This window comes from Cryptosporidium muris, genomic scaffold (assembly GCF_000006515.1).
Source record: "Cryptosporidium muris RN66 scf_1106632373433 genomic scaffold, whole genome shotgun sequence".
NCBI lineage: Eukaryota > Apicomplexa > Conoidasida > Eucoccidiorida > Cryptosporidiidae > Cryptosporidium > Cryptosporidium muris.
This window is the reverse complement of record NW_002196580.1, coordinates 232415-251697: the sequence shown is the minus strand read 5'-3', so window position 1 is coordinate 251697 and position 19283 is coordinate 232415. Positions and strand designations below refer to the sequence as shown.

General features: G+C 23.4%; 9 protein-coding genes across 9 annotated transcripts, besides 30 other annotated features; 3 read left to right on the top strand and 6 right to left on the bottom strand.

The window, feature by feature from the left end:
* Window positions 1–50: 50 nt before the first annotated feature.
* CMU_031920 (Hsp90 protein, putative) lies at window positions 51–2168 on the bottom strand (the record flags this gene model as incomplete). The annotated part of the gene is made up of 1 exon (XM_002142364.1): window positions 51–2168. One exon carries the CDS (start codon window positions 2166–2168, stop codon window positions 51–53), a length of 2118 nt encoding a protein of 705 aa, XP_002142400.1.
* Window positions 2169–2565: 397 nt separating this feature from the next.
* Window positions 2566–2588: a sequence feature (AT_rich).
* A 19-nt stretch (window positions 2589–2607) lies between these two features.
* Window positions 2608–2640: a microsatellite.
* Window positions 2641–2783: 143 nt separating this feature from the next.
* Window positions 2784–3466, bottom strand: CMU_031910 (EF hand family protein; the record flags this gene model as incomplete). Its single annotated transcript, XM_002142363.1, has 3 exons — window positions 2784–3191; window positions 3280–3334; window positions 3411–3466. The coding sequence occupies 3 exons, from the start codon at window positions 3464–3466 to the stop codon at window positions 2784–2786; spliced, it is 519 nt and encodes a 172-aa protein (XP_002142399.1).
* Window positions 3467–3716: 250 nt separating this feature from the next.
* On the top strand, window positions 3717–4154 carry CMU_031900 (multiprotein bridging factor 1 domain-containing protein; the record flags this gene model as incomplete). Its single annotated transcript, XM_002142362.1, has 1 exon — window positions 3717–4154. One exon carries the CDS (start codon window positions 3717–3719, stop codon window positions 4152–4154), a length of 438 nt encoding a protein of 145 aa, XP_002142398.1.
* A 408-nt stretch (window positions 4155–4562) lies between these two features.
* Window positions 4563–4703: a sequence feature (AT_rich).
* Window positions 4704–4894: 191 nt separating this feature from the next.
* Window positions 4895–4923: a sequence feature (AT_rich).
* Window positions 4924–4957: 34 nt separating this feature from the next.
* Window positions 4958–5037: a sequence feature (AT_rich).
* A 95-nt stretch (window positions 5038–5132) lies between these two features.
* Window positions 5133–7481, top strand: CMU_031890 (uncharacterized protein; the record flags this gene model as incomplete). Its single annotated transcript, XM_002142361.1, has 1 exon — window positions 5133–7481. One exon carries the CDS (start codon window positions 5133–5135, stop codon window positions 7479–7481), a length of 2349 nt encoding a protein of 782 aa, XP_002142397.1.
* Window positions 6767–6800: a sequence feature (AT_rich).
* Window positions 6853–6955: a microsatellite.
* Window position 7482: 1 nt separating the features above from the next.
* Window positions 7483–7508: a microsatellite.
* A 63-nt stretch (window positions 7509–7571) lies between these two features.
* Window positions 7572–7641: a sequence feature (AT_rich).
* Window positions 7642–7672: 31 nt separating this feature from the next.
* CMU_031880 (uncharacterized protein) lies at window positions 7673–10234 on the bottom strand (the record flags this gene model as incomplete). The annotated part of the gene is made up of 1 exon (XM_002142360.1): window positions 7673–10234. The coding sequence occupies one exon, from the start codon at window positions 10232–10234 to the stop codon at window positions 7673–7675; it is 2562 nt and encodes an 853-aa protein (XP_002142396.1).
* Window positions 8435–8464: a sequence feature (AT_rich).
* Window positions 8764–8861: a sequence feature (AT_rich).
* Window positions 9057–9082: a sequence feature (AT_rich).
* Window positions 9880–9900: a sequence feature (AT_rich).
* Window positions 10235–10384: 150 nt separating the features above from the next.
* CMU_031870 (uncharacterized protein) lies at window positions 10385–10949 on the top strand (the record flags this gene model as incomplete). The annotated part of the gene is made up of 2 exons (XM_002142359.1): window positions 10385–10521; window positions 10589–10949. The coding sequence occupies 2 exons, from the start codon at window positions 10385–10387 to the stop codon at window positions 10947–10949; spliced, it is 498 nt and encodes a 165-aa protein (XP_002142395.1).
* Window positions 10949–11062: a microsatellite.
* Window positions 11046–12086, bottom strand: CMU_031860 (OB-fold nucleic acid binding domain-containing protein; the record flags this gene model as incomplete). The annotated part of the gene is made up of 1 exon (XM_002142358.1): window positions 11046–12086. The coding sequence occupies one exon, from the start codon at window positions 12084–12086 to the stop codon at window positions 11046–11048; it is 1041 nt and encodes a 346-aa protein (XP_002142394.1).
* Window positions 11916–12021: a microsatellite.
* Window positions 12087–12657: 571 nt separating the features above from the next.
* On the bottom strand, window positions 12658–13281 carry CMU_031850 (uncharacterized protein; the record flags this gene model as incomplete). The annotated part of the gene is made up of 1 exon (XM_002142357.1): window positions 12658–13281. One exon carries the CDS (start codon window positions 13279–13281, stop codon window positions 12658–12660), a length of 624 nt encoding a protein of 207 aa, XP_002142393.1.
* Window positions 13282–13393: 112 nt separating this feature from the next.
* Window positions 13394–13541: a sequence feature (AT_rich).
* A 22-nt stretch (window positions 13542–13563) lies between these two features.
* Window positions 13564–13595: a sequence feature (AT_rich).
* Window positions 13596–13792: 197 nt separating this feature from the next.
* Window positions 13793–13988: a sequence feature (AT_rich).
* A 126-nt stretch (window positions 13989–14114) lies between these two features.
* Window positions 14115–14412: a sequence feature (AT_rich).
* A 16-nt stretch (window positions 14413–14428) lies between these two features.
* Window positions 14429–14457: a sequence feature (AT_rich).
* Window positions 14458–14518: 61 nt separating this feature from the next.
* Window positions 14519–14747: a sequence feature (AT_rich).
* Window positions 14748–14814: 67 nt separating this feature from the next.
* Window positions 14815–14920: a sequence feature (AT_rich).
* A 61-nt stretch (window positions 14921–14981) lies between these two features.
* Window positions 14982–15194: a sequence feature (AT_rich).
* Window positions 15195–15249: 55 nt separating this feature from the next.
* CMU_031840 (uncharacterized protein) lies at window positions 15250–19230 on the bottom strand (the record flags this gene model as incomplete). Its single annotated transcript, XM_002142356.1, has 1 exon — window positions 15250–19230. The coding sequence occupies one exon, from the start codon at window positions 19228–19230 to the stop codon at window positions 15250–15252; it is 3981 nt and encodes a 1326-aa protein (XP_002142392.1).
* Window positions 15355–15397: a sequence feature (AT_rich).
* Window positions 16185–16306: a sequence feature (AT_rich).
* Window positions 17004–17039: a sequence feature (AT_rich).
* Window positions 17952–18014: a sequence feature (AT_rich).
* Window positions 18342–18364: a microsatellite.
* Window positions 18472–18507: a sequence feature (AT_rich).
* Window positions 18674–18815: a microsatellite.
* Window positions 19231–19283: the final 53 nt, after the last annotated feature.

The window sequence follows — 19283 nt, the reverse complement described above, 5'->3', positions numbered from 1 at the left end:
GTATAAATAAGTGTCAAATCTTGATTCTCACATTTAATAACCCTGATACTTTAGTCAACTTCCTCCATTTTAGATGCTTGTACAGTAGCATCATTAACTTCTTCTAATGCTGGTAAATCATCAGCTACATCATCTTCATCAATAGAAAGACCTAATTTAATCATTCTATTAATTCTAGATGCAAATTGAGTTGGTTCATCTAAAGAAAATCCAGATGTTAAGAGGGATGTATCATAAAGTAACCATATCAAATCCTTAACTGTCTTGTCTGACTTGTCAGCAGCAATCTTTGAATTTAACTCTGCCATAATAGAATTATGAGGATTAATTTCCATTGTCTTTCTAGACATCATATAAGATGTCATACTTGTATCACGTAGAGCTTGTGCCTTCATAATACGTTCCATATTTGCAGACCATCCATATTCAGATGTAACTAATACACATGGAGAATCAGAAATACGTTGAGATACAACTACTTTATCAACCTTATCATGTAATACTTCTTTAATTAGTTGACAAAGTGGCTCGAATTCCTTCTGAATATTTTCAAAGGCCTCTTTTTCCTCAGCAGTCTCTTCTAATGTTAAACCTTCCTTTGTACAACATCTTAATTTCTTTCCTTCAAATTCTTTTAATTGTTGAACACAATATTCATCAATTGGATCAACCATATATAATACTTCATAACCTAACTTCCTGAGCCTCTCTAAGAATGGTGAATTTTGAACAACTTGAATTGATTCTCCAGTAATGTAGTAAATTTCTTTTTGACCTTCCTTCATTCTATCAACATATTCCTTTAAGCTAATCATTTCATCTCCACTCTTTGAAGTTTGGTATCTTAATAGCTCACTAATTTTATTACGATTAGCAGAATCCTCATGAATACCTAACTTCAGATTCTTACTGAATTGTTCATAGAACTTCTTGTAATCCTCTGGTTTCTCTGTTATCTCAGAAATAAGTTCTAAACATTTCTTAACAATATTCTTCTTAATAACTTTCAATATCTTATTTTGTTGTAATGATTCTCTTGAAATATTAAGTGGCAAGTCTTCACTATCTACAACTCCTCTTACAAATCCTAAATATTCTGGAATCAATTCTTCACAATCATCCATAATGAATACACGTCTAACATATAATTTAATATTGTTTCTCTTCTTCCTAGTCTCAAATAGGTCAAATGGAGCACGTCTTGGGATAAATAATATTGACTTAAATTCTAATTGCCCCTCTACAGAGAAATGTTTAATTGCTAATGGATCTTCCCAGTCATTTGAAATTGATTTGTAAAATGATGAATATTCTTCAAATACAACTTCCTCTGGTTTGCGCATCCAAATTGGCTTATTCTTATTTAAAAGATCCCATGACTTTGTAACTTCAGTTATTGTCTTCTTTTTAGGTTTCTCTTCCTTTACTTCCTCAATTTTTGGAGCATCCTCACCTTCCTTAGTTTCTTCACTATCTCCTTTATCTTCCTTATCTTCCTCTTCATCTACATCTGAATCAGTAACTTCCTTCTCAGTTGTCTTCTCAACAGATAGTTGAATTGGGAATGATATAAATTCGGAATGTTTCTTTACTAAATCACGTAATGCACGCTCTTCTAAATACTCTAATTGATCTTCTTTCAAGTGTAGAACAATCCTTGTACCACGACTTAAACTGTTATCACTTGAATCTTCAGTAATAGTAAATGATCCTCCTGCAGAAGATTCCCAAATATACTGACCTTCTCCATTATGTTTTGTAATAACAGTTACTTTGTCAGCAACTAAATATGCAGAGTAAAAACCTACACCAAATTGACCAATCATACTAATATCACCACCTGCCTGAATTGCTTCCATAAAGGCCTTAGTTCCTGAACGAGCAATTGTACCCAAGTTATTAATTAACTCATTCTTTGTCATACCAATACCAGAATCCTCAATTGTTAAGGTATTATTTACCTTATCAGGAATAATTCTGATATAAAGATCTTCATTTGTCTTTAATTGATCTGGATCTGTTAAAGATTCATAGCGAATTTTATCTAAAGCATCTGATGCATTAGAAATGAGTTCTCTAAGAAAGATTTCTTTATTACTGTAAAATGTATTAATAATTAAACTCATTAATTGCTGAATATCAGCATTGAATGCAAATGTCTCTACCATCTTGATCTTTATGCTATTTACAAAAAAAAATCAAAATTTATATGATTAGTTAATAATTAACAAAAAATCCAAATAATGACAAAGTACTGTCCACCGTATTTACTTCTACCTTAAACATTACAGAATGTATCCAGGTATGATAGAATATCCCTCGATATATATTTCTATAGATAGCTGTACCTTATAATTTGTAATATGTCTAGTATATAATAGTCTTACTTGTCTCATAGTTACTATTTAGGGGGGGGGTATCGGAGACAGGCGGTAACCCACCCAGAATATTAAACTCTTAAATTGCGCAGTACTCTAGATCTAAAAATTTCTGGATTATATCAATAAGTAAAGAATTCTTATAAATATATTAATTCAAATATTCACATTTTGCTATGAAAACTTCTATTATTTTATTAAAAATATATACTTAGACAAAACACAATTATATTATTACTATTATTATTGTCAGTATTATTATCTAATAAATATATATCAGAAGTTATTTATTGGATAAAAAGAATAAGAAAAAAAAAGTTTTAGTTCAAATTCATTTTTAACTCTCTAAAAATCTTCCTAAATTACAAATTATATTGTATTTAAATACTACTTATCAACTCAAAATTATAATACACGGATATTCTTTGGACCTTCAACTAGCCTTTTCGCCAGTAAAGTATAATCAAATATCCCATCATCAGTTGTATTTGCTAAAAGCAAAATGTCCTCAGCATCTTCTGGGGGTATAGGTTCTCCAGTAGTTGTCATTAAAGTTAAAAAATCCTTTGATTTCATATTACCACTATGTTCAGGATCAAATACTTCAAATGCTTCAATTACTGTAGCTTCATTATATGGAGTCTTATATTTTGCACGAAATATTTTTACAAATGTATCAAATTCAATTGGTTGTAATTCACTTGTAGATGTACTTGATGATCTAGAATCAGTATTTGGCCAACTTTCTAAAAGTAACAATTTTAGCTCTTTCTCTGAAACTGTTTGACCTAAGACTCTAAAAAGTATACAGGCCTGATTTATAGAATAAAAAAAGAAAATCAAAATAATGTATTATTATACTTGCTCATCTTAAAATTTGTAAACATATTATCTTACATACCTGGTCAAATGTTATTTTACCATCAGAATCATCATCAGCAAGATTAAATGTCTCCCTAAATTATATTGAAATATATTTAAGGTAGTATTTTCTATTTTTAACATACTTTATAATAAGTATTTAATAATTACCTCACTGCTGCAAGTTGTGCATCATTTAGACGTAAGTTTGGTTTATTCTTGCTCATATCCTTATTAACCTATATTCTATGTTATTATATATATACTATTAAAATATCCAAAACAATTAGTATAATAATCCAAATTTAGCCTTTATTAATATTCTGATTAAGATCTAATATAAAAATTATTACCACATTCCTAATTAATCAACATTTTACTGCCATGTCTATAAATATACCGCTCTATTTTTAAGGTGCAAAAAGTGGGAATACGTGAAAAAAGTAAACTTCTAAACTCTTTTTAAATACATTTCTGATGTACCAAGATTGGAATACTGTAGTATGGAATAAGGGAAGCACTCGTACAAAGGGTGTTTCTAAGGAACAAGACCTAAATATTGCAAGACGTAGGGGAGAAGAGATTATAACTGAAAAAAAGTTTTTTGGTGGTAAAAATACTTCTACAAAGAAGCTTGCAATGCCTAATGCTGCTCGTTTAGATCAAGATACTGGAGATTATAGAATAGAAAGAGTTTCACATGAATTTTCTAAGGCTCTTCAACAAGCACGAGTAGCTAAAAAACTAACTCAAACTCAATTAGCTCAAATGGTAAATGAGAAAACTAGTGTTATAAATGATTATGAATCAGGTAGAGCTATTCCAAATCCTATTCTAATACAGAAAATTTCCAAATGTTTATCAACAAATTTGCCTAAACCAATAAGAAAGAAAAAATCAACTGTTGAAGAGTAAATTTTAAAATATTATCTACCTAAAACCTTTACATATTATCTATCTTAAACTCCTATTATAGATGAAAATTTTTGTAATTAGTACTTTTTTATCTTTATTTCTAGAAAATTAACTATAATCAAGAATATAATTTAAATTTAGATCTATTTTTAAAGATTTCACTTGATAATATTTTACTACTTTTGTTTTTAGCTAAAATTATTACTAGTAAAGTACCTATATTTTATTTATATCGAGTTTTTTTTTAAAAAAAGATTATATTGGGATATCTTTATAAAAGGATTTATCTTTATATTCAATAAAATGGTTGATTATATTATTTTATAGAATTTTTAGATTTGGGATCACTGAGTATATAGAATAGCCTTAATTTTCCTTATTACTACTAAGATCAGGATCATATTTCAGTTATAATTTACAATATATATATATTTCTAATATTTTAATATACAAAATAATTAGTTATAGAATATTTATAATGATATATTTTAATTATAGGTAATAATATAATAATTAGTTATCTCAAAATTAAAAATAATTGATTATATTGTCTAAAATAAGTGATCTAGAAAAAAAAATTAGTTCAAGTAGTCTGTATGTAGGAAAATAAAGATATTTATTATAAATCTAAATAATAGAAAAGAGAGAAAAGAAAAAAAAATTAACCAATATTGAAAATTCAGCTTATATAAATATTTCCAGATAATTGGAATATACAATTAAAATGTTAATTAGGCGGGTAATTTTTGATTTTTTTTTAAAAAAAAAAGCATGGTAATGGGGCTGATATTAGCAGAACTTTCTAATATTAAAATTTTCATAATAAATTTTATTTTTATTTTAATAGTAAGAGATTTAAATTAATTGAATTATAATATTATAAGATTTGATGTATAGAATATTTTTGAGGTAGTCAATTTGGAAGTTTCAGTGGTATTTGAACTTAAATAACCTCTTTAAAGAAATAACAATATAAATATGAGGGAATCGATTACAAATATAATGGGTAATTTTGGAAAGTCTATAGGATTAAGCTCTCCAATAGTGAAAAATAATGAAATATCTCCAAAATATCTAAATTCTAGTATATCTAAGACAATACTTGACAATAATTTGTATGAAAAATCCCCTACTAGACCACAATATCTTCCTCCTCCCTTACCATACAATAGAAAAGATAAATTAAATAATTTAAATGCTGTAGATAACTTAATTCCTTCACCATTTAAAGGAAGTTTTGGTCTAATTGAGAAATCAACTATAGAATCTAATGGAAATAATTTGAAAATGTTAAGAAGTTCATCATTTATACGTTCTGAACCATTTATAAATAATTCAGGGAATTTGATAAAATATAATAATAAGATAAATAGTTGTGAAGATACTTTGGATATGAATATTAAAGAATCAATAGATAATAATACTTCTCAAACAGCTTCTGTAGTTAGAGTTAAAACAATTGGAAATACTGGAGATTTATATACTGATAATTTATTATCTAATTCGGTATTTAGTATGAATATAACACCAAAGCATAATTTAGATAGATCAAGTTCTGTATTTACTCCATTATCAAATCGCAATAAACCATTTTTATTAAATACAACTCCAAGTAAAACAAAATCAGTAATACATGAAGAAATGAGTTCAACACCTATATTGAGTGATAGATATGATATGAGTGAGACATCAGAAATATTAAGAAGACGTTTAAATGAAAAGAATCAGGAGATACACTTTTTACGACGTACAATAAATGATTTGGAATTAAATATAAGTAATAATACAAATAAACAGAAATTATTAAGTGATAATGATATATTGATAAATAAAAGAATAAAAGATTTAAATTTAGAGAGACAAGAATATTTTGATAAATGTATATTATTACAAGAAGAATTAAGAGTATTAAGAGAGGAATTTTTGAATTTACAAAAAGAAAATAAATGTTTAGCTGGAAATTATGAATTAAAGATTTATGAGATTAACAAACTTAATGAAGAATTATTGTTAACAAAAAAGTTGAATAAAAATGATATTATTGAGAAATATTTAGATCCTTTAAAATATAAGATAACGAATTTGTTATTAAATATTGGTGGCGAGAAAGGAAGGTTAATTTGTGAGAATAATGAAGATAATAAAATAGATATGTCTATAATGGATGATTCAACTCAATTAGATCCAGATATTGCGAGTATTATAGAAAGTATAAATTCATGTGTAGATTCTTTTGAAATAATTATAAATGAGAAATTATCTGAGAAAGAGAAGATTGAAATGAAATTACATGATGAAATTAGATATTTAAATAATGAGATAGAGAATTTAAAACTTCAAATAATAAAATGTGGAGAAAGTTATAGAGATAAGAAAGATAATAAAGAAGATTTAAATATAAAACATAGTTTGGATAAATATAATAAAGTGAAGAAATTAATGAGAAGTAATAAAGAAAATAAAGATTTAAGTAAATGCCGGAAATTATTAAATAGAGGAAATAATAGAGATATTGATATAACAACCCCTTTAAGTATTTCTTCTCCACAAAGAAATTGTGTATTTGGATTAAGTAGTTTAGCAAAATCATTATTAGGATATGCAATATCTACAAATAATAATTTTAATAATTTAAATTCAAATATAGAAAAGTACAATTCTAATATACAGATGCATGATAAAAGTGAAGATAGTAGTAATAACGATGATGATGATAATGATAATGAAGATAGTGAAGATGATGATGATAATAATAAAGATGATAATAAAGATGATAATAAAGATGATAATAAAGATAACGAGAATATAAGTAAGGATAGTCCCTTTAAAGAACTTAGAAGAAGTAGTAGATTAAAAAAAATAGTTAATAAATCAGAGGATTTAAAGGGAAGTCTTACTAATTTGAAAGACAATAAAGAATTAACAAGAGAATCTTTAAAGATTGTTACTAGAAAAAAAGTAGATAATGAAAATTTATTAGTTAGATCAACTAAGAAGCTATCTAAGTTGGAATCACAAGTGAATAAAGATACAAAAATGAAGAAAAGTTCAAGTATAGATAAGATGAATACAAAGGTATTAGAAAATAAGAAGTCTCCACTTGAAATTAATAAAAAAGATTCGGAATTATCTAAATTAGAAACATCTAAAATTATTATAAAAGCAAAATCTAAGAAGAAACAAACATCAGGAAAATCTTTAGATATTGATAATAAATCCTCTAGTAATATAAAGAATAGCAATAAAACTAAAGATCAATCAAATAATCAAAATATTAATTCCGAAGTTTTAAATAAAAGAACAACTAGAAGTAATAAAAAAAAGTGACTTTTTTCTTTTTTTTCTTTTTTTTTTAGTATGTATATATATATACCCTTTAATTAGAGTTTTAAGTTGAATAGTAATGTAAGTATAATCATAAAAAAACTATAAAAGAAAATAAAAAATAAAAAGTTATATAGTATTTAGTAATAATAAATTTATATATGGTTCATTAACCATTATTTGAATTATTCTAATTATGCTTGATAATCTTTTGATATTAATTTATTAATTTGAAGAATTTTATTTTGTAAATCCTCAAAATTTATCATTAGATTTTCATTTCTCTTAGAATAATATTCAAAGAGATTTATAATATTAGTGTTTAAATAGTTATTGTCATCTATTGAAGATAATAAAGCATTAGATAATTTTAATTGGGCTTTAGATAAAAGAATAAGTAATTGAGGAATAGTAATTTCTTGATGATATTGGATTCTAGCATTATCTAATTCACAAATAAGTAGATTTTTAATTTTTTGTATATATTTGCTTAATTTATCACCATTTTCTAAAATATCCTTAATTTTCATATTAATTTTATTTTCTCTCTCTAATATTTCAGTGTTAGTATCTTTAATATTATTATATAGTGAATTAATTAATGAAATTCTTGGTTTAATAGTCTTGATAATATTATTTATTGGTTCTTCACAAATATCTATTCTTAATAAAAAGTCCTTATTTAACTTTGATAAAAGTTTAATACCTTCAATATAATATGAGCCTTGATATGATGGCATTTGAATTTCTTTCTGTAATTGATTATGAAAATCTTTAAAAAATTGCTTAATAATCCCCTCTGATGGAAAATTAACATCTAAATTATTCATATATTCTGAATCAACCTTTAAAAAATCTATTATATCCAATGATTTAGAATCATTTAAATTATCATTATGAGGTATCTTAATATTATTGACTTTAATCATATATTCGTTTATATCATAAAAGTGATCTATATTATTTATTATTTCATTATTATTATTGATTGATTTATCTTCATTATTTAACTGTAATATTGGGGCTAATAAAAAAATTTTACATTTATCATTTTCTAGTAAATTAAATACAATATTACATGTATTAAAGTTATTTCCTTCTAATATTAAATTAGTATCATCTCCATTTATAATACAATTTGATTCTAATATTGGATATTCTGATAAAAATCTCAAAATATCATCAATTTTATCATGTATTCCACTTTTTATACAGGATGATGTTAAATATTCTAACCAACTTAAATTAATAACATACATAGAGTTATTAACACCTATACAAATTGTATATTTAATATCTTTCATATTCTTAATAATTGATTCATATTTATATATACAATATAAATTATTAATACCATTGTTTATATTTATTTTATTATTATTTGAAGGTATACTTATTTTTTGAATACATGTTAAATATTCATTCTCTAAATCTACAATTTCTCCTTTATCTTCAGAATTATAATATGGAAATGAATAAAATCCTCCACTAAAAATCCCAATATTATTATTTGAACTAATAATTAATAATACTAATAATGGAAAATTTGTTATACATGATATCTTTATACATGAATTCTTTATATTTATTAATTTATTATTAAAGTCATTTTCAAAATTTCCATAAGAAATACCAAGTTTAACAGGTATTGGTGTTGGTATTGTCAGATCATATGGTATTTTTATTCTTATATTATCTATCTTATTTTCTGTATTTAAATCATTATTTGTTAAATCTCTTAAATTCATTGTCAAAATATTTATTAAACGTTGTAACTTTAAATTATATCCATTACTTAATTTTGTATTATCTGGTGCTTCAGCCAAAAAATCTTGCTCTAGTAATGTTGAATATAGTGTTTGATATGTAAATGAAGGTAATACTAAATTATTGGATATAACTGGACATATATACCAGATTGTACCATTACTACATAAAATAAATATAGATATCATATTCCATAAATCAGGACCAGTGCCAAAACAAAAATCTACAAATTCGCTATTACTATTTGGAATTGTTATTACTCTTGTTTCAGTAATACCCTTAGATATTATATCTTTATTATCCTCTTCAGATACATTATCAACTATATTTGAAATATCAAGAATATGTAATCTACCTATATAATTATCAATATTTTGTGAAGATGAGTAATTTATATTATTTATAGATTCACTAGTAAGTATTATAATAGCATTATCATCAATTGCATACCATTCAGATGAAACAATTTTAAAATTTGAATTCTTATTATAATATTCCAGAAAAATATTATCAATATTCATTACAAATATATATTCAACATTTAATATATTTTGATCATCTTCATATCTAGAAAATCCACTATAAAAATTAAAGTCATCATTATCAACCTCAAATAATCCATATGAATGACTTGATTTATTATATATTAAATTATCTCTAGTATTTCCCGATATTAATCTATTGTTTAAGATTTTATTCTTTGTTTTCCTTTTGTTAATTGATTTTTCCCATGGGATTTTAGCTAAAATACAACATACTGAAGATCTTAATAAAATAAAATCCTCATTATTGCTTACACTAATATATGTAAATAATTCTGAAGATGCAGAATTTATACTATTTACATTAATATCAAATACTACCTCTATATTTGCATTATTATGAAATTCTAAAACTTTTGTACATTGTATTCTGATATTAATCCCAATATTTGGAGGATCAGCATATGAATTTTGCCAAATTATTCTACTACAAATATTTTTATTCATAATTTCAAACCATTTAATATAGGGTATTTATAAATCTTATCCTTAAAATTTGCTTGTCTGCCTATACCGGTAAATTTCTTTCAAAATAACCGCCAAAAAAAAAATTCACATTACTAAAAAGTAATAAGATCTATCCTTTTATCCTTAAAAATGAGTAAATATAAAAATACAAATAAATATCAATCACTTTACAAATCATGTAATTATGATCTACCTAAAATCTTATTTATAGAAACTAAAGATAAAGAATCTGAAGAGAATACTTCAAATAACACTAAATATAATTGGTAAGCATATACTAATATATTAAATTATCCAATATATCTTAATAAATTCTCATTAATTTTATATTAGGTTATATAATAATACGAAGTTACTATCTATATTCTTACTTTCCCTAAATTCAAAGATTGTCAATATAAAATTAAGAAATGGAATAATTATTAGTGGAATTCTAGAATATAGAAAAGTTGATATTCCTAAATATCAAAGGAGATCTTTGAATTACAAATATATATACATGATTATTATTAATAATGTAGAATATATTAAGAATACTAGGTCTTATATTAAATTCAATATACCACAATGTAAACAAATCTATATCCCTACTACTTCTATATCATCTATGACATCTCCAGAAGTTATTAATCCAGCAAGATATCTATTCAATTATATAAAGACAACAACATTATATCTAAAAAGTCATGATTAAATATAATATATATAGTATATAGTATAAACAGAATTATCTAATCTATAATATTATACTATAATAATATAAAATAAAATCCAAATAATTTAAAATATTTCACAATATACAATAATGGCCATCAATTGATTCATATATAACTGCAGATTTAGATTCCAAATCATTAATGGCCGTAATAACTTTTGTTGGTTCATATTGAGATCTTAACTGTTTAATAATAACATCTCTATGTATCCCAGTAGCTTTCTCTTCTTCAGATTTCATTTGTTTAATTGAATATGCTACAACTTTGTATACTTGTTGTTGAATTTTATCTGTAATATCTGATGGTACAATTATATCATTGCTATCCAAATTTAAAATATTTAGGGTATTTTCTCTAAAATCAATATTTGGAGTATTTAAAACATAAAAATCATTATTATTATATCCTATATTAGATTCATTACATAATTCATTAGCTACAAATGATACTTCAACAGGATGAAAATAAGCATATTCACTAGGATTTTCAACCTTAATAGCTGTATAACAACTAATATAAGATGAAGTATCACCTTTCCCAGGAATTACTTGTCCAACAATACGAATAATCATCCCTTCTTTTAATGTGTCTAAATAATTAATAAGTTCCTCACCTGTTGTTTCTGTATCAATATCTATTCTTGCATCTATACCTCCTGTACCATCAGCTATACGGAATATCATTCTAGAATTATACATTTGTTTATGTATGATCCATCCTACTATTGTTACTGAGCTTACACGAATACCATATAGTATAAATGAATTTGGTGACTTTTCTAAACTTTCCAATATTATTTTTATTGTACTAGGTACACACATTCTTTGTAGACGATTTGGATTTGTATTATCATTACCATTATTACGATTGATACTATTATTTAATGTATTGTAGTAGCTATTACTGTTTGATACTCTAGATGGAGTAATATTTAATATATTTCGATGACTATCAATATCACTTTGACTATAATTAAAATTATTTAATCCATTGTCATTATTTCTATTATTACTGGGATTATAATTGCTACTATTATTAGTATTATTTTTAGTTGGTGTATTTCCAAATCTAGAAGAAAAAGGGGATTCACCAAAATCTCTATTATTAAAAAACATCTTTCTTTTATTGGATATCTGATTATAGAATAGATAGTAGGTGTAGCTTTATTATATTCCCAATATATAACTTAAAATATTCCAAAATTTATAACATAAAGGTGATCCTAATATAAAGTGTGGAGATAATGTGGGTTATATAGTACATTAATTATTGACAAATAAGTAAGGTTAAAGCGGAAGCACCCCACAATATAATAAGTGAAAAAGTGTTAAATTATATATCTAAATATGAAAGTAAAGAAACAAAGAAAAAAAAAGAAGTTGCTAAATATTTTATTGAATCTACCTTTTTTTTCTTAAAAAAAAGGATATGCCTAATTATCTAAACGTAAAGTATAATTAAAATTCAATATGTAACTCAATTGTGTTTTTTTTTTGTATGCCGGTATAGCAAATACTTTTAAAATATCACCGGTTTTTATCTATTAGGCGGTATAGTAGTGATATTAATATATATACCGTTATATTTTAAATTAAGGAAATTATATGAATATTTTAGATTTTGGTAATAAATCTTAATTATCAACTATCAATAATCAAGTGCCAAATAATAAGATTAATTGCACATCTATTCTGTAATTGTTTCTACAATGCTGATCCCATGTTTAGTTAATATTTCACCTATTTGTTCAATAGTTGGAGGAGTTGCATATCCTGAACTATTATTATTAAGTGCTGAATACACTAATTCAGTGCCTAAATAAACTTCAAAGGCATTGGAATTTGTAAATAGACCACGTAAAATATTACCACCAAAAAATATTAACATAAATAAATGTGTTCTTGGGCCACCAGCTGGTTGTCCATCTGGACCTGTAGCTGAAAATATATTTGGGAAAAGAAAAGCACTTAATCCTAATCCAACTTGACATGTGGTAATTCCATAACTTAAAAATTTATTTAATGGAGACATATTATATTTCATTGGTATAAATTGAAAATCTGGATCAGTTACACGTGAACTCAAATAACTTTGTAATTGTTGGTATAAACTTTTTGTACTACATGTATCACAGTATTGTATAATCATTGTTTTAGGTCCAATATTTGGAGGTAACTGATTTGAAGGTGTTAATAAAGTTTCAATTATTTTGTGCTGTTTAATATTAGCAACATTAAATTTTACCATTCCAATTCCCAAAGCTATAATAGCACCAATAATACCAGATACTATCAAGGAAATCTTCTTCATATTTATAAGTATAAAATAGTTAATAAGAAGGAAGTTGTAGATTCTAACTTTTCACAATATTTCTATATTTTTATTCTACCGGGTCTATCAGTACTAATTTAGGCGGTCTAACATTATTTTTATTTAATAAATAATATTTGGAATATTTAAGTTTTATATATACTTTTATTTTTTCTTAGATATATTTAATATAATAGTTCTTAAAATTTCAAGACCTAATTAATTTATAATGTTTTATTATTTTTTTTTATTGAATAATTGCATGTATTTTTAAGGATGAGCAATTTATTATATTAATAATATTTAGATTTAAACTTTTTTCTTCTTTAGTTTTAAGATCTAAGAGATATATCCGTTTAAATACTAATATTTCAAATATATCGTTTTATTTTTTAGACGGTATTATGATTTTTCTTATTATATATATTTACTGAAATATCTGACTAGGGACTTTATCCTATATATTACAGTGCTTGTAATAATAAGTAATCTAAAAAGTTTAATTAAAGTCTTATATATTAATATATATACTAAAATAATTGAAATTATTTATTTATATTAATTGATATAAAGTTTAAATACTTTAATCCTATTTTAAGAAGCTAAAAGTTGTATTGGAAATAAAAATAACAATACTTTAAATAATTGATTTGATTTTTTTTAAAAAAAAAAAGTTAATAAATATTTATAGTATTATAAAATAAAAACAGTAGACCTAATGATATTGATAAATAGATGGACCTAATTTATTAATATTAAGATAGATTAATAGAGCTCTTAATGGAAAAATATCTTATTAATAGATAAGGGTATTTGGGATTTTTAGAAGATACATTTAATAATTATATATTTATATAATTTAATAAATTAGGATAAATATACAAAAATAAAAGTAAATATTATTGACTAATATATATGATGTTTATTATTTTATAACCTCTATAAGTAGTAATAGTATATGCTTTGATAATTATACATTAATATCCTAATAATAGTAATTTATATGAAATATATATTAAACTAAATATATTTAGAATATTTACTAATAATATAAATAAACTCATTTAATAATATGATATGATAAAATAAATTAATTTTCAACTATAATAATTCTAGAATTATTATATATAACTAAAGTAGTTAACTGAAATATTATATTTTACAATATTATTTTTTGGTTTATACTTAATATTAGAGATTTGAAATACTTCTAATACTTAGAAATTTTCATTATCACAAAATTTTATAATGTCATAATAAATAAATATTTATTCTAACTAAAATATTATTATTATAGTTATGTAGAATTAATTTAAGTGATGTTTTTATTTTTCTTTTTTTTTTTCATTTATGAGCGTAATATTTAATATTATTTCACTTATTTATAATATTTTAAAGTATATATAATCATTTTTACAAAAAGTACTAGTACATTTATAAATGTATAAAGTATAATAATAAATTAACACCTAGCTTAATTCTTCTATTAGTTAAAATAATTTGGTTGGTTAATTACAGAAATAATCTGATTAGAAATATTAAATTTTAGAATAATCAGATTATTTATAATTAGGTAAGTTATATCTTTTTAGTATAATATATATTTAACTTTTAAACTAACTATATAGATATAATTATTGACTATCTAATCCTTTAGTAGTATATATATAAGAAGTTAAATCAATAATAGTAGTAATAAGAAAATTTTAAAAACCAAAATATAAACATTAAACATTAAATTATAAATATAACATTTCATTATATTTATTAAACAAAATATATATTTGATTAAAATAAGAGTTAATAATCAAATATGAAATTCCAATTTATAAAGTACTTATATTTTTTTATATTAAATAATATGAATGTAATAATAATTATTTTGTCATTATTATTATTATTAAAAATAAATTGAGTGAAAAAAAAGAAGGAAAAAAAAAAAGAAATGGAATAATATTTTGATTTTTCCTAAATAGGTTTAATATTATGTTTATTAGATCCAGATAATCTATACATTTGCCACATGTATTTATCAATCCATAGATACCCTAAGGCTTGAGGACAATATGTTAGTATATTATTAAAATTAGTTAAATTATTGTAACTTTTTATATTTGGTTTAAGGATTTTAAGTTTAGAGTTACTTTTAATATTGTCAGTATCAATATTAATTAAATTAGGTATTTCTTCTAATCTATAGGTTGCTAGTTTCCATAAAATAGGTAAGGAATGAACATCAATAGAAATTCCTGATAATGTGAATATATCATTTATATCTGCCATAAGGGGTATGTTTGAATATTTATTGAATTCAGATCGGAAAAGATCTAATCTACTTTTTATAAAACCATATATACCATGATTATAAAATAGATCTAATTCCTCTTTATTAATTAAGTTAGCAAATAAATTTTCAAGAATTTGTATATGTTGAAGATTCCAATTTTTTGTACTTAATTTAATCCCATTCATTAATAAAAAAGATATACGGTGAAGATGATCAAGGACTAGATTTATATCTTTTGGTTTAATAAAGTTATCTACTATAAAGATATCTAATTTACAATTATATTCATTATAATCATCACATATTAACATTTTACGTAGATATTCATGGCATTTACCTATCCTTCCACCTTTATAACATTTATCTGAAAACATTTCATTCAGATATTTCCATTCACTAGTCATCTCAAAGTTACATTTATTTAATTCCTTATTATAAGATAGGAGTGGATAAAATTGACTACAATGACTTAATATTTCATCATATTTATTACCAGATAAATTACATTCAAAACGTAAATTATATAAAGAATTGATGAAATAATTACGCATATTATGTAGTTCATCTATTCTGATACCATTAGATACAACTAATGGCTCATAATATAATTGGCATGTATTTAAATATTTATAGTAATTTATATCTAAATTATCAAATGTACTTTTTTTATCTTCTATTTTTAATTTAAGATCAGAATTTTGTAGATATATATCATCAAATATATAATTATTTTTATATCCAATTGTAGCACAAGTATAATTGGCAAATACACGTAATTGCGTATGACCATTTAATTCAAAACCTATTCTTTCATAATATGTCATACTATATTCAAGAGATTGTGTATATTTGAACAAAATATTTGTATGTATATCGAATGAATTATCACTAAGCCATTGCAATTCAAAGCCATGATATGTACAAAAACCTAGAGCAATATGAAGTAATATACTACCTTTAACATTAGTTAAAGTTTTTTCTAATTCATCGCCTAAATATCCAATACCACAACGATGTGGGTTTTCTGTTTCAAATTCTATACCTATCATTCTTGACCGTATTATATGTGAAGGGTAACTCGGTTTGCGAGAATTAAATTCATTAATAAATTCGATGTTATCACTTGAATTTTGAAGTTGAGAATTTTCTGAATTATATAAAAGTGTATTATTATCATATGTATCAAATTTATATTTATATAGTAGATATTCACTTTTTATAAATACAGTCTCACATAAATATTGGCTTAACCAAGTTATAGTACCATATTTATATGGCCAAGAACCTTTGTTACATTTAAATTCTAAATTTCCCCTTGAATTATTTCTGTAAGGAACATTACGTACTATAAAAGAATACCACTTCTTTTTATACTTAGGATCAAAATAATTGCTTCTAAAGAATTTCTTACGTCTAATAGAATTTTCATATGGACTAAATTTTGAATTAGTTATAAATATATTATTTAATTCATCAAAATCATAAACCAATGGTAAATCATATGAATATTTATCATTTTCAAATTCTACATCTATATCTTTAGATATATTATATATAGGTAAAGGTAAAAGTAACCAAGAATTCTTTTCCTCACTTTTTGTCTCTAAATCTTTTAAGTTATTATTTATAACAGGAATTTCTGGTACTATATACTGATTATTATATTTTGTATTATAGGTAAATTTGTTCATAATCCATGTTATAAATAATGAATCAGCAGCAACTTTACATGTAATACTATATATATATTCCCAAAAAGTTGGCAAATGTAATATATTTATTGAAAATACACCATATTGGAAAATATCCTTAGCTAGTGAAAATGTTTGTGAAGTATTATTAAACTGATCTTTTGGTATATTATTAGATTTTAGTAAAGATAATATATCTATAGTAGTATCATTCTTCATAGGTTCAATAGCTAATAAACGAGTTAATATAGCCCATATTTCATTTTCATAATGAGATTTTGGGGTATTTTGTTTATTAAATAGGTTATTCACTTTATTTTTCCATTGTAAATTTTTTAATATTTGAGTAGTTTCTTCAGCATATTTTATATGCCAAATTTCTCTTTCCCAAGCAATCCAAACATCATATATATAATTAATATATCTATTACCAATACGATGAGATATTTTACCTTTGTAAATATATGAACGTATTTTCTTTAGGCATTTCCTAATAGATCCACCAATATTACATGGGTATCCAATATTTCTCGATAGATCATCCAAATTAACATTAAATATATCTTTAGGTGTTCTAATATTTGTAGAATCATTGACTTGATATGTGTCACTATATAATCTTAATAATGAAGATTTGCCAATATTACAATTATAATCTAAACTGTCTGGAGTGAATATTATTGATCTCCATGATTTAATAATTGAATTATATTTATATAAGAAATAATTAATACTTATATTACTATATATATAATGTCCATGGAGTGATAGTATACTTGTTAACTCATTTATACGTGTAAAACCTGGAACTATATTTTGTTGCCACATACCCATTCCTAAATAATAATTTTTTTTGTTTGATCTATTCATGCCACCTATAGCTTTTTCTGTTGGAATATTAGATTTAAAAAATAATTTTGGATATGGTTTGTATGGTATGTATGATATTCTTATATATGGTTTAAGTTTTAAATTTGTTGATAACAATGATATTTCATCAGTAATATTAAAATAATCTGCTTTATTTCTCAAATTATAAGATTCATATTTAGATTTAATGAAATTATCTTTAATATTCAATATATTATTATTATTATTATTATTAAATGAAAAATTATTTACTATATCTTCTGTATTATTTTGTGAATCTTGCTTGTTCTGTTCATATATATCTAAATCTCCTTCTAAATATTCTGTAATTGGTGATGGATGATTAAAAAATATATTTTCAAATTTGTTAAAAATTATGCATATCCCAATACCTAGTTTTATTAAAGAGTAGTGATAGTTCATAAGTTTAAAATATATTACATCCTTATTTAGTATATTATTTAATGAAATACGACAAAAATCCATATTATCCGTCAAATCATTTTGAATTGGAAATATAATTTCTAAATTATATGATGATTTAATTATATCCTTATTTTCATATTCTTTAATTTCATCATTAGTATTTTCAAGATTATCATCAATATAGATGTCATTTACTTTAAATATATCTCTTACATTATGAAAATGATCATTTCCATTAATATTATTATTACTACTATTATAAAGTTCATTAAGATTTAATTCGTTATTTTCAAATTGTCCATATGTATTCATATTAGTAATATCCACATCATCATTATATTTTACTAGTGAATTTTTAGATGTACAGTTAAGCCCTTGTATAGAGTTATTATCAAATTCCAAAACACCACTTTGTAAAATATCTATATATTTACATTCCATTAATATTATCCCTTCATATACTAAGGGTACATCATGTATAGTAAGTAGTATTGATGTCTTATTTTCAGATCCAGTATGTACTTGCTCTGAAATTTGAGTTTCATTAACTCTTATGTTATATTCGGTAAACTGAATATACTTTGCAATTATATTTCTATATTCCAATGTATAATTAGCTAGAATAGATCTAAAAAGTCCAAATAATAAGAAGTAAAGCGTTATAATATTCCGCATTATCTATTACAAATACTCCTGCCAAATCACCTAAATTTGTAAATTGACGATTT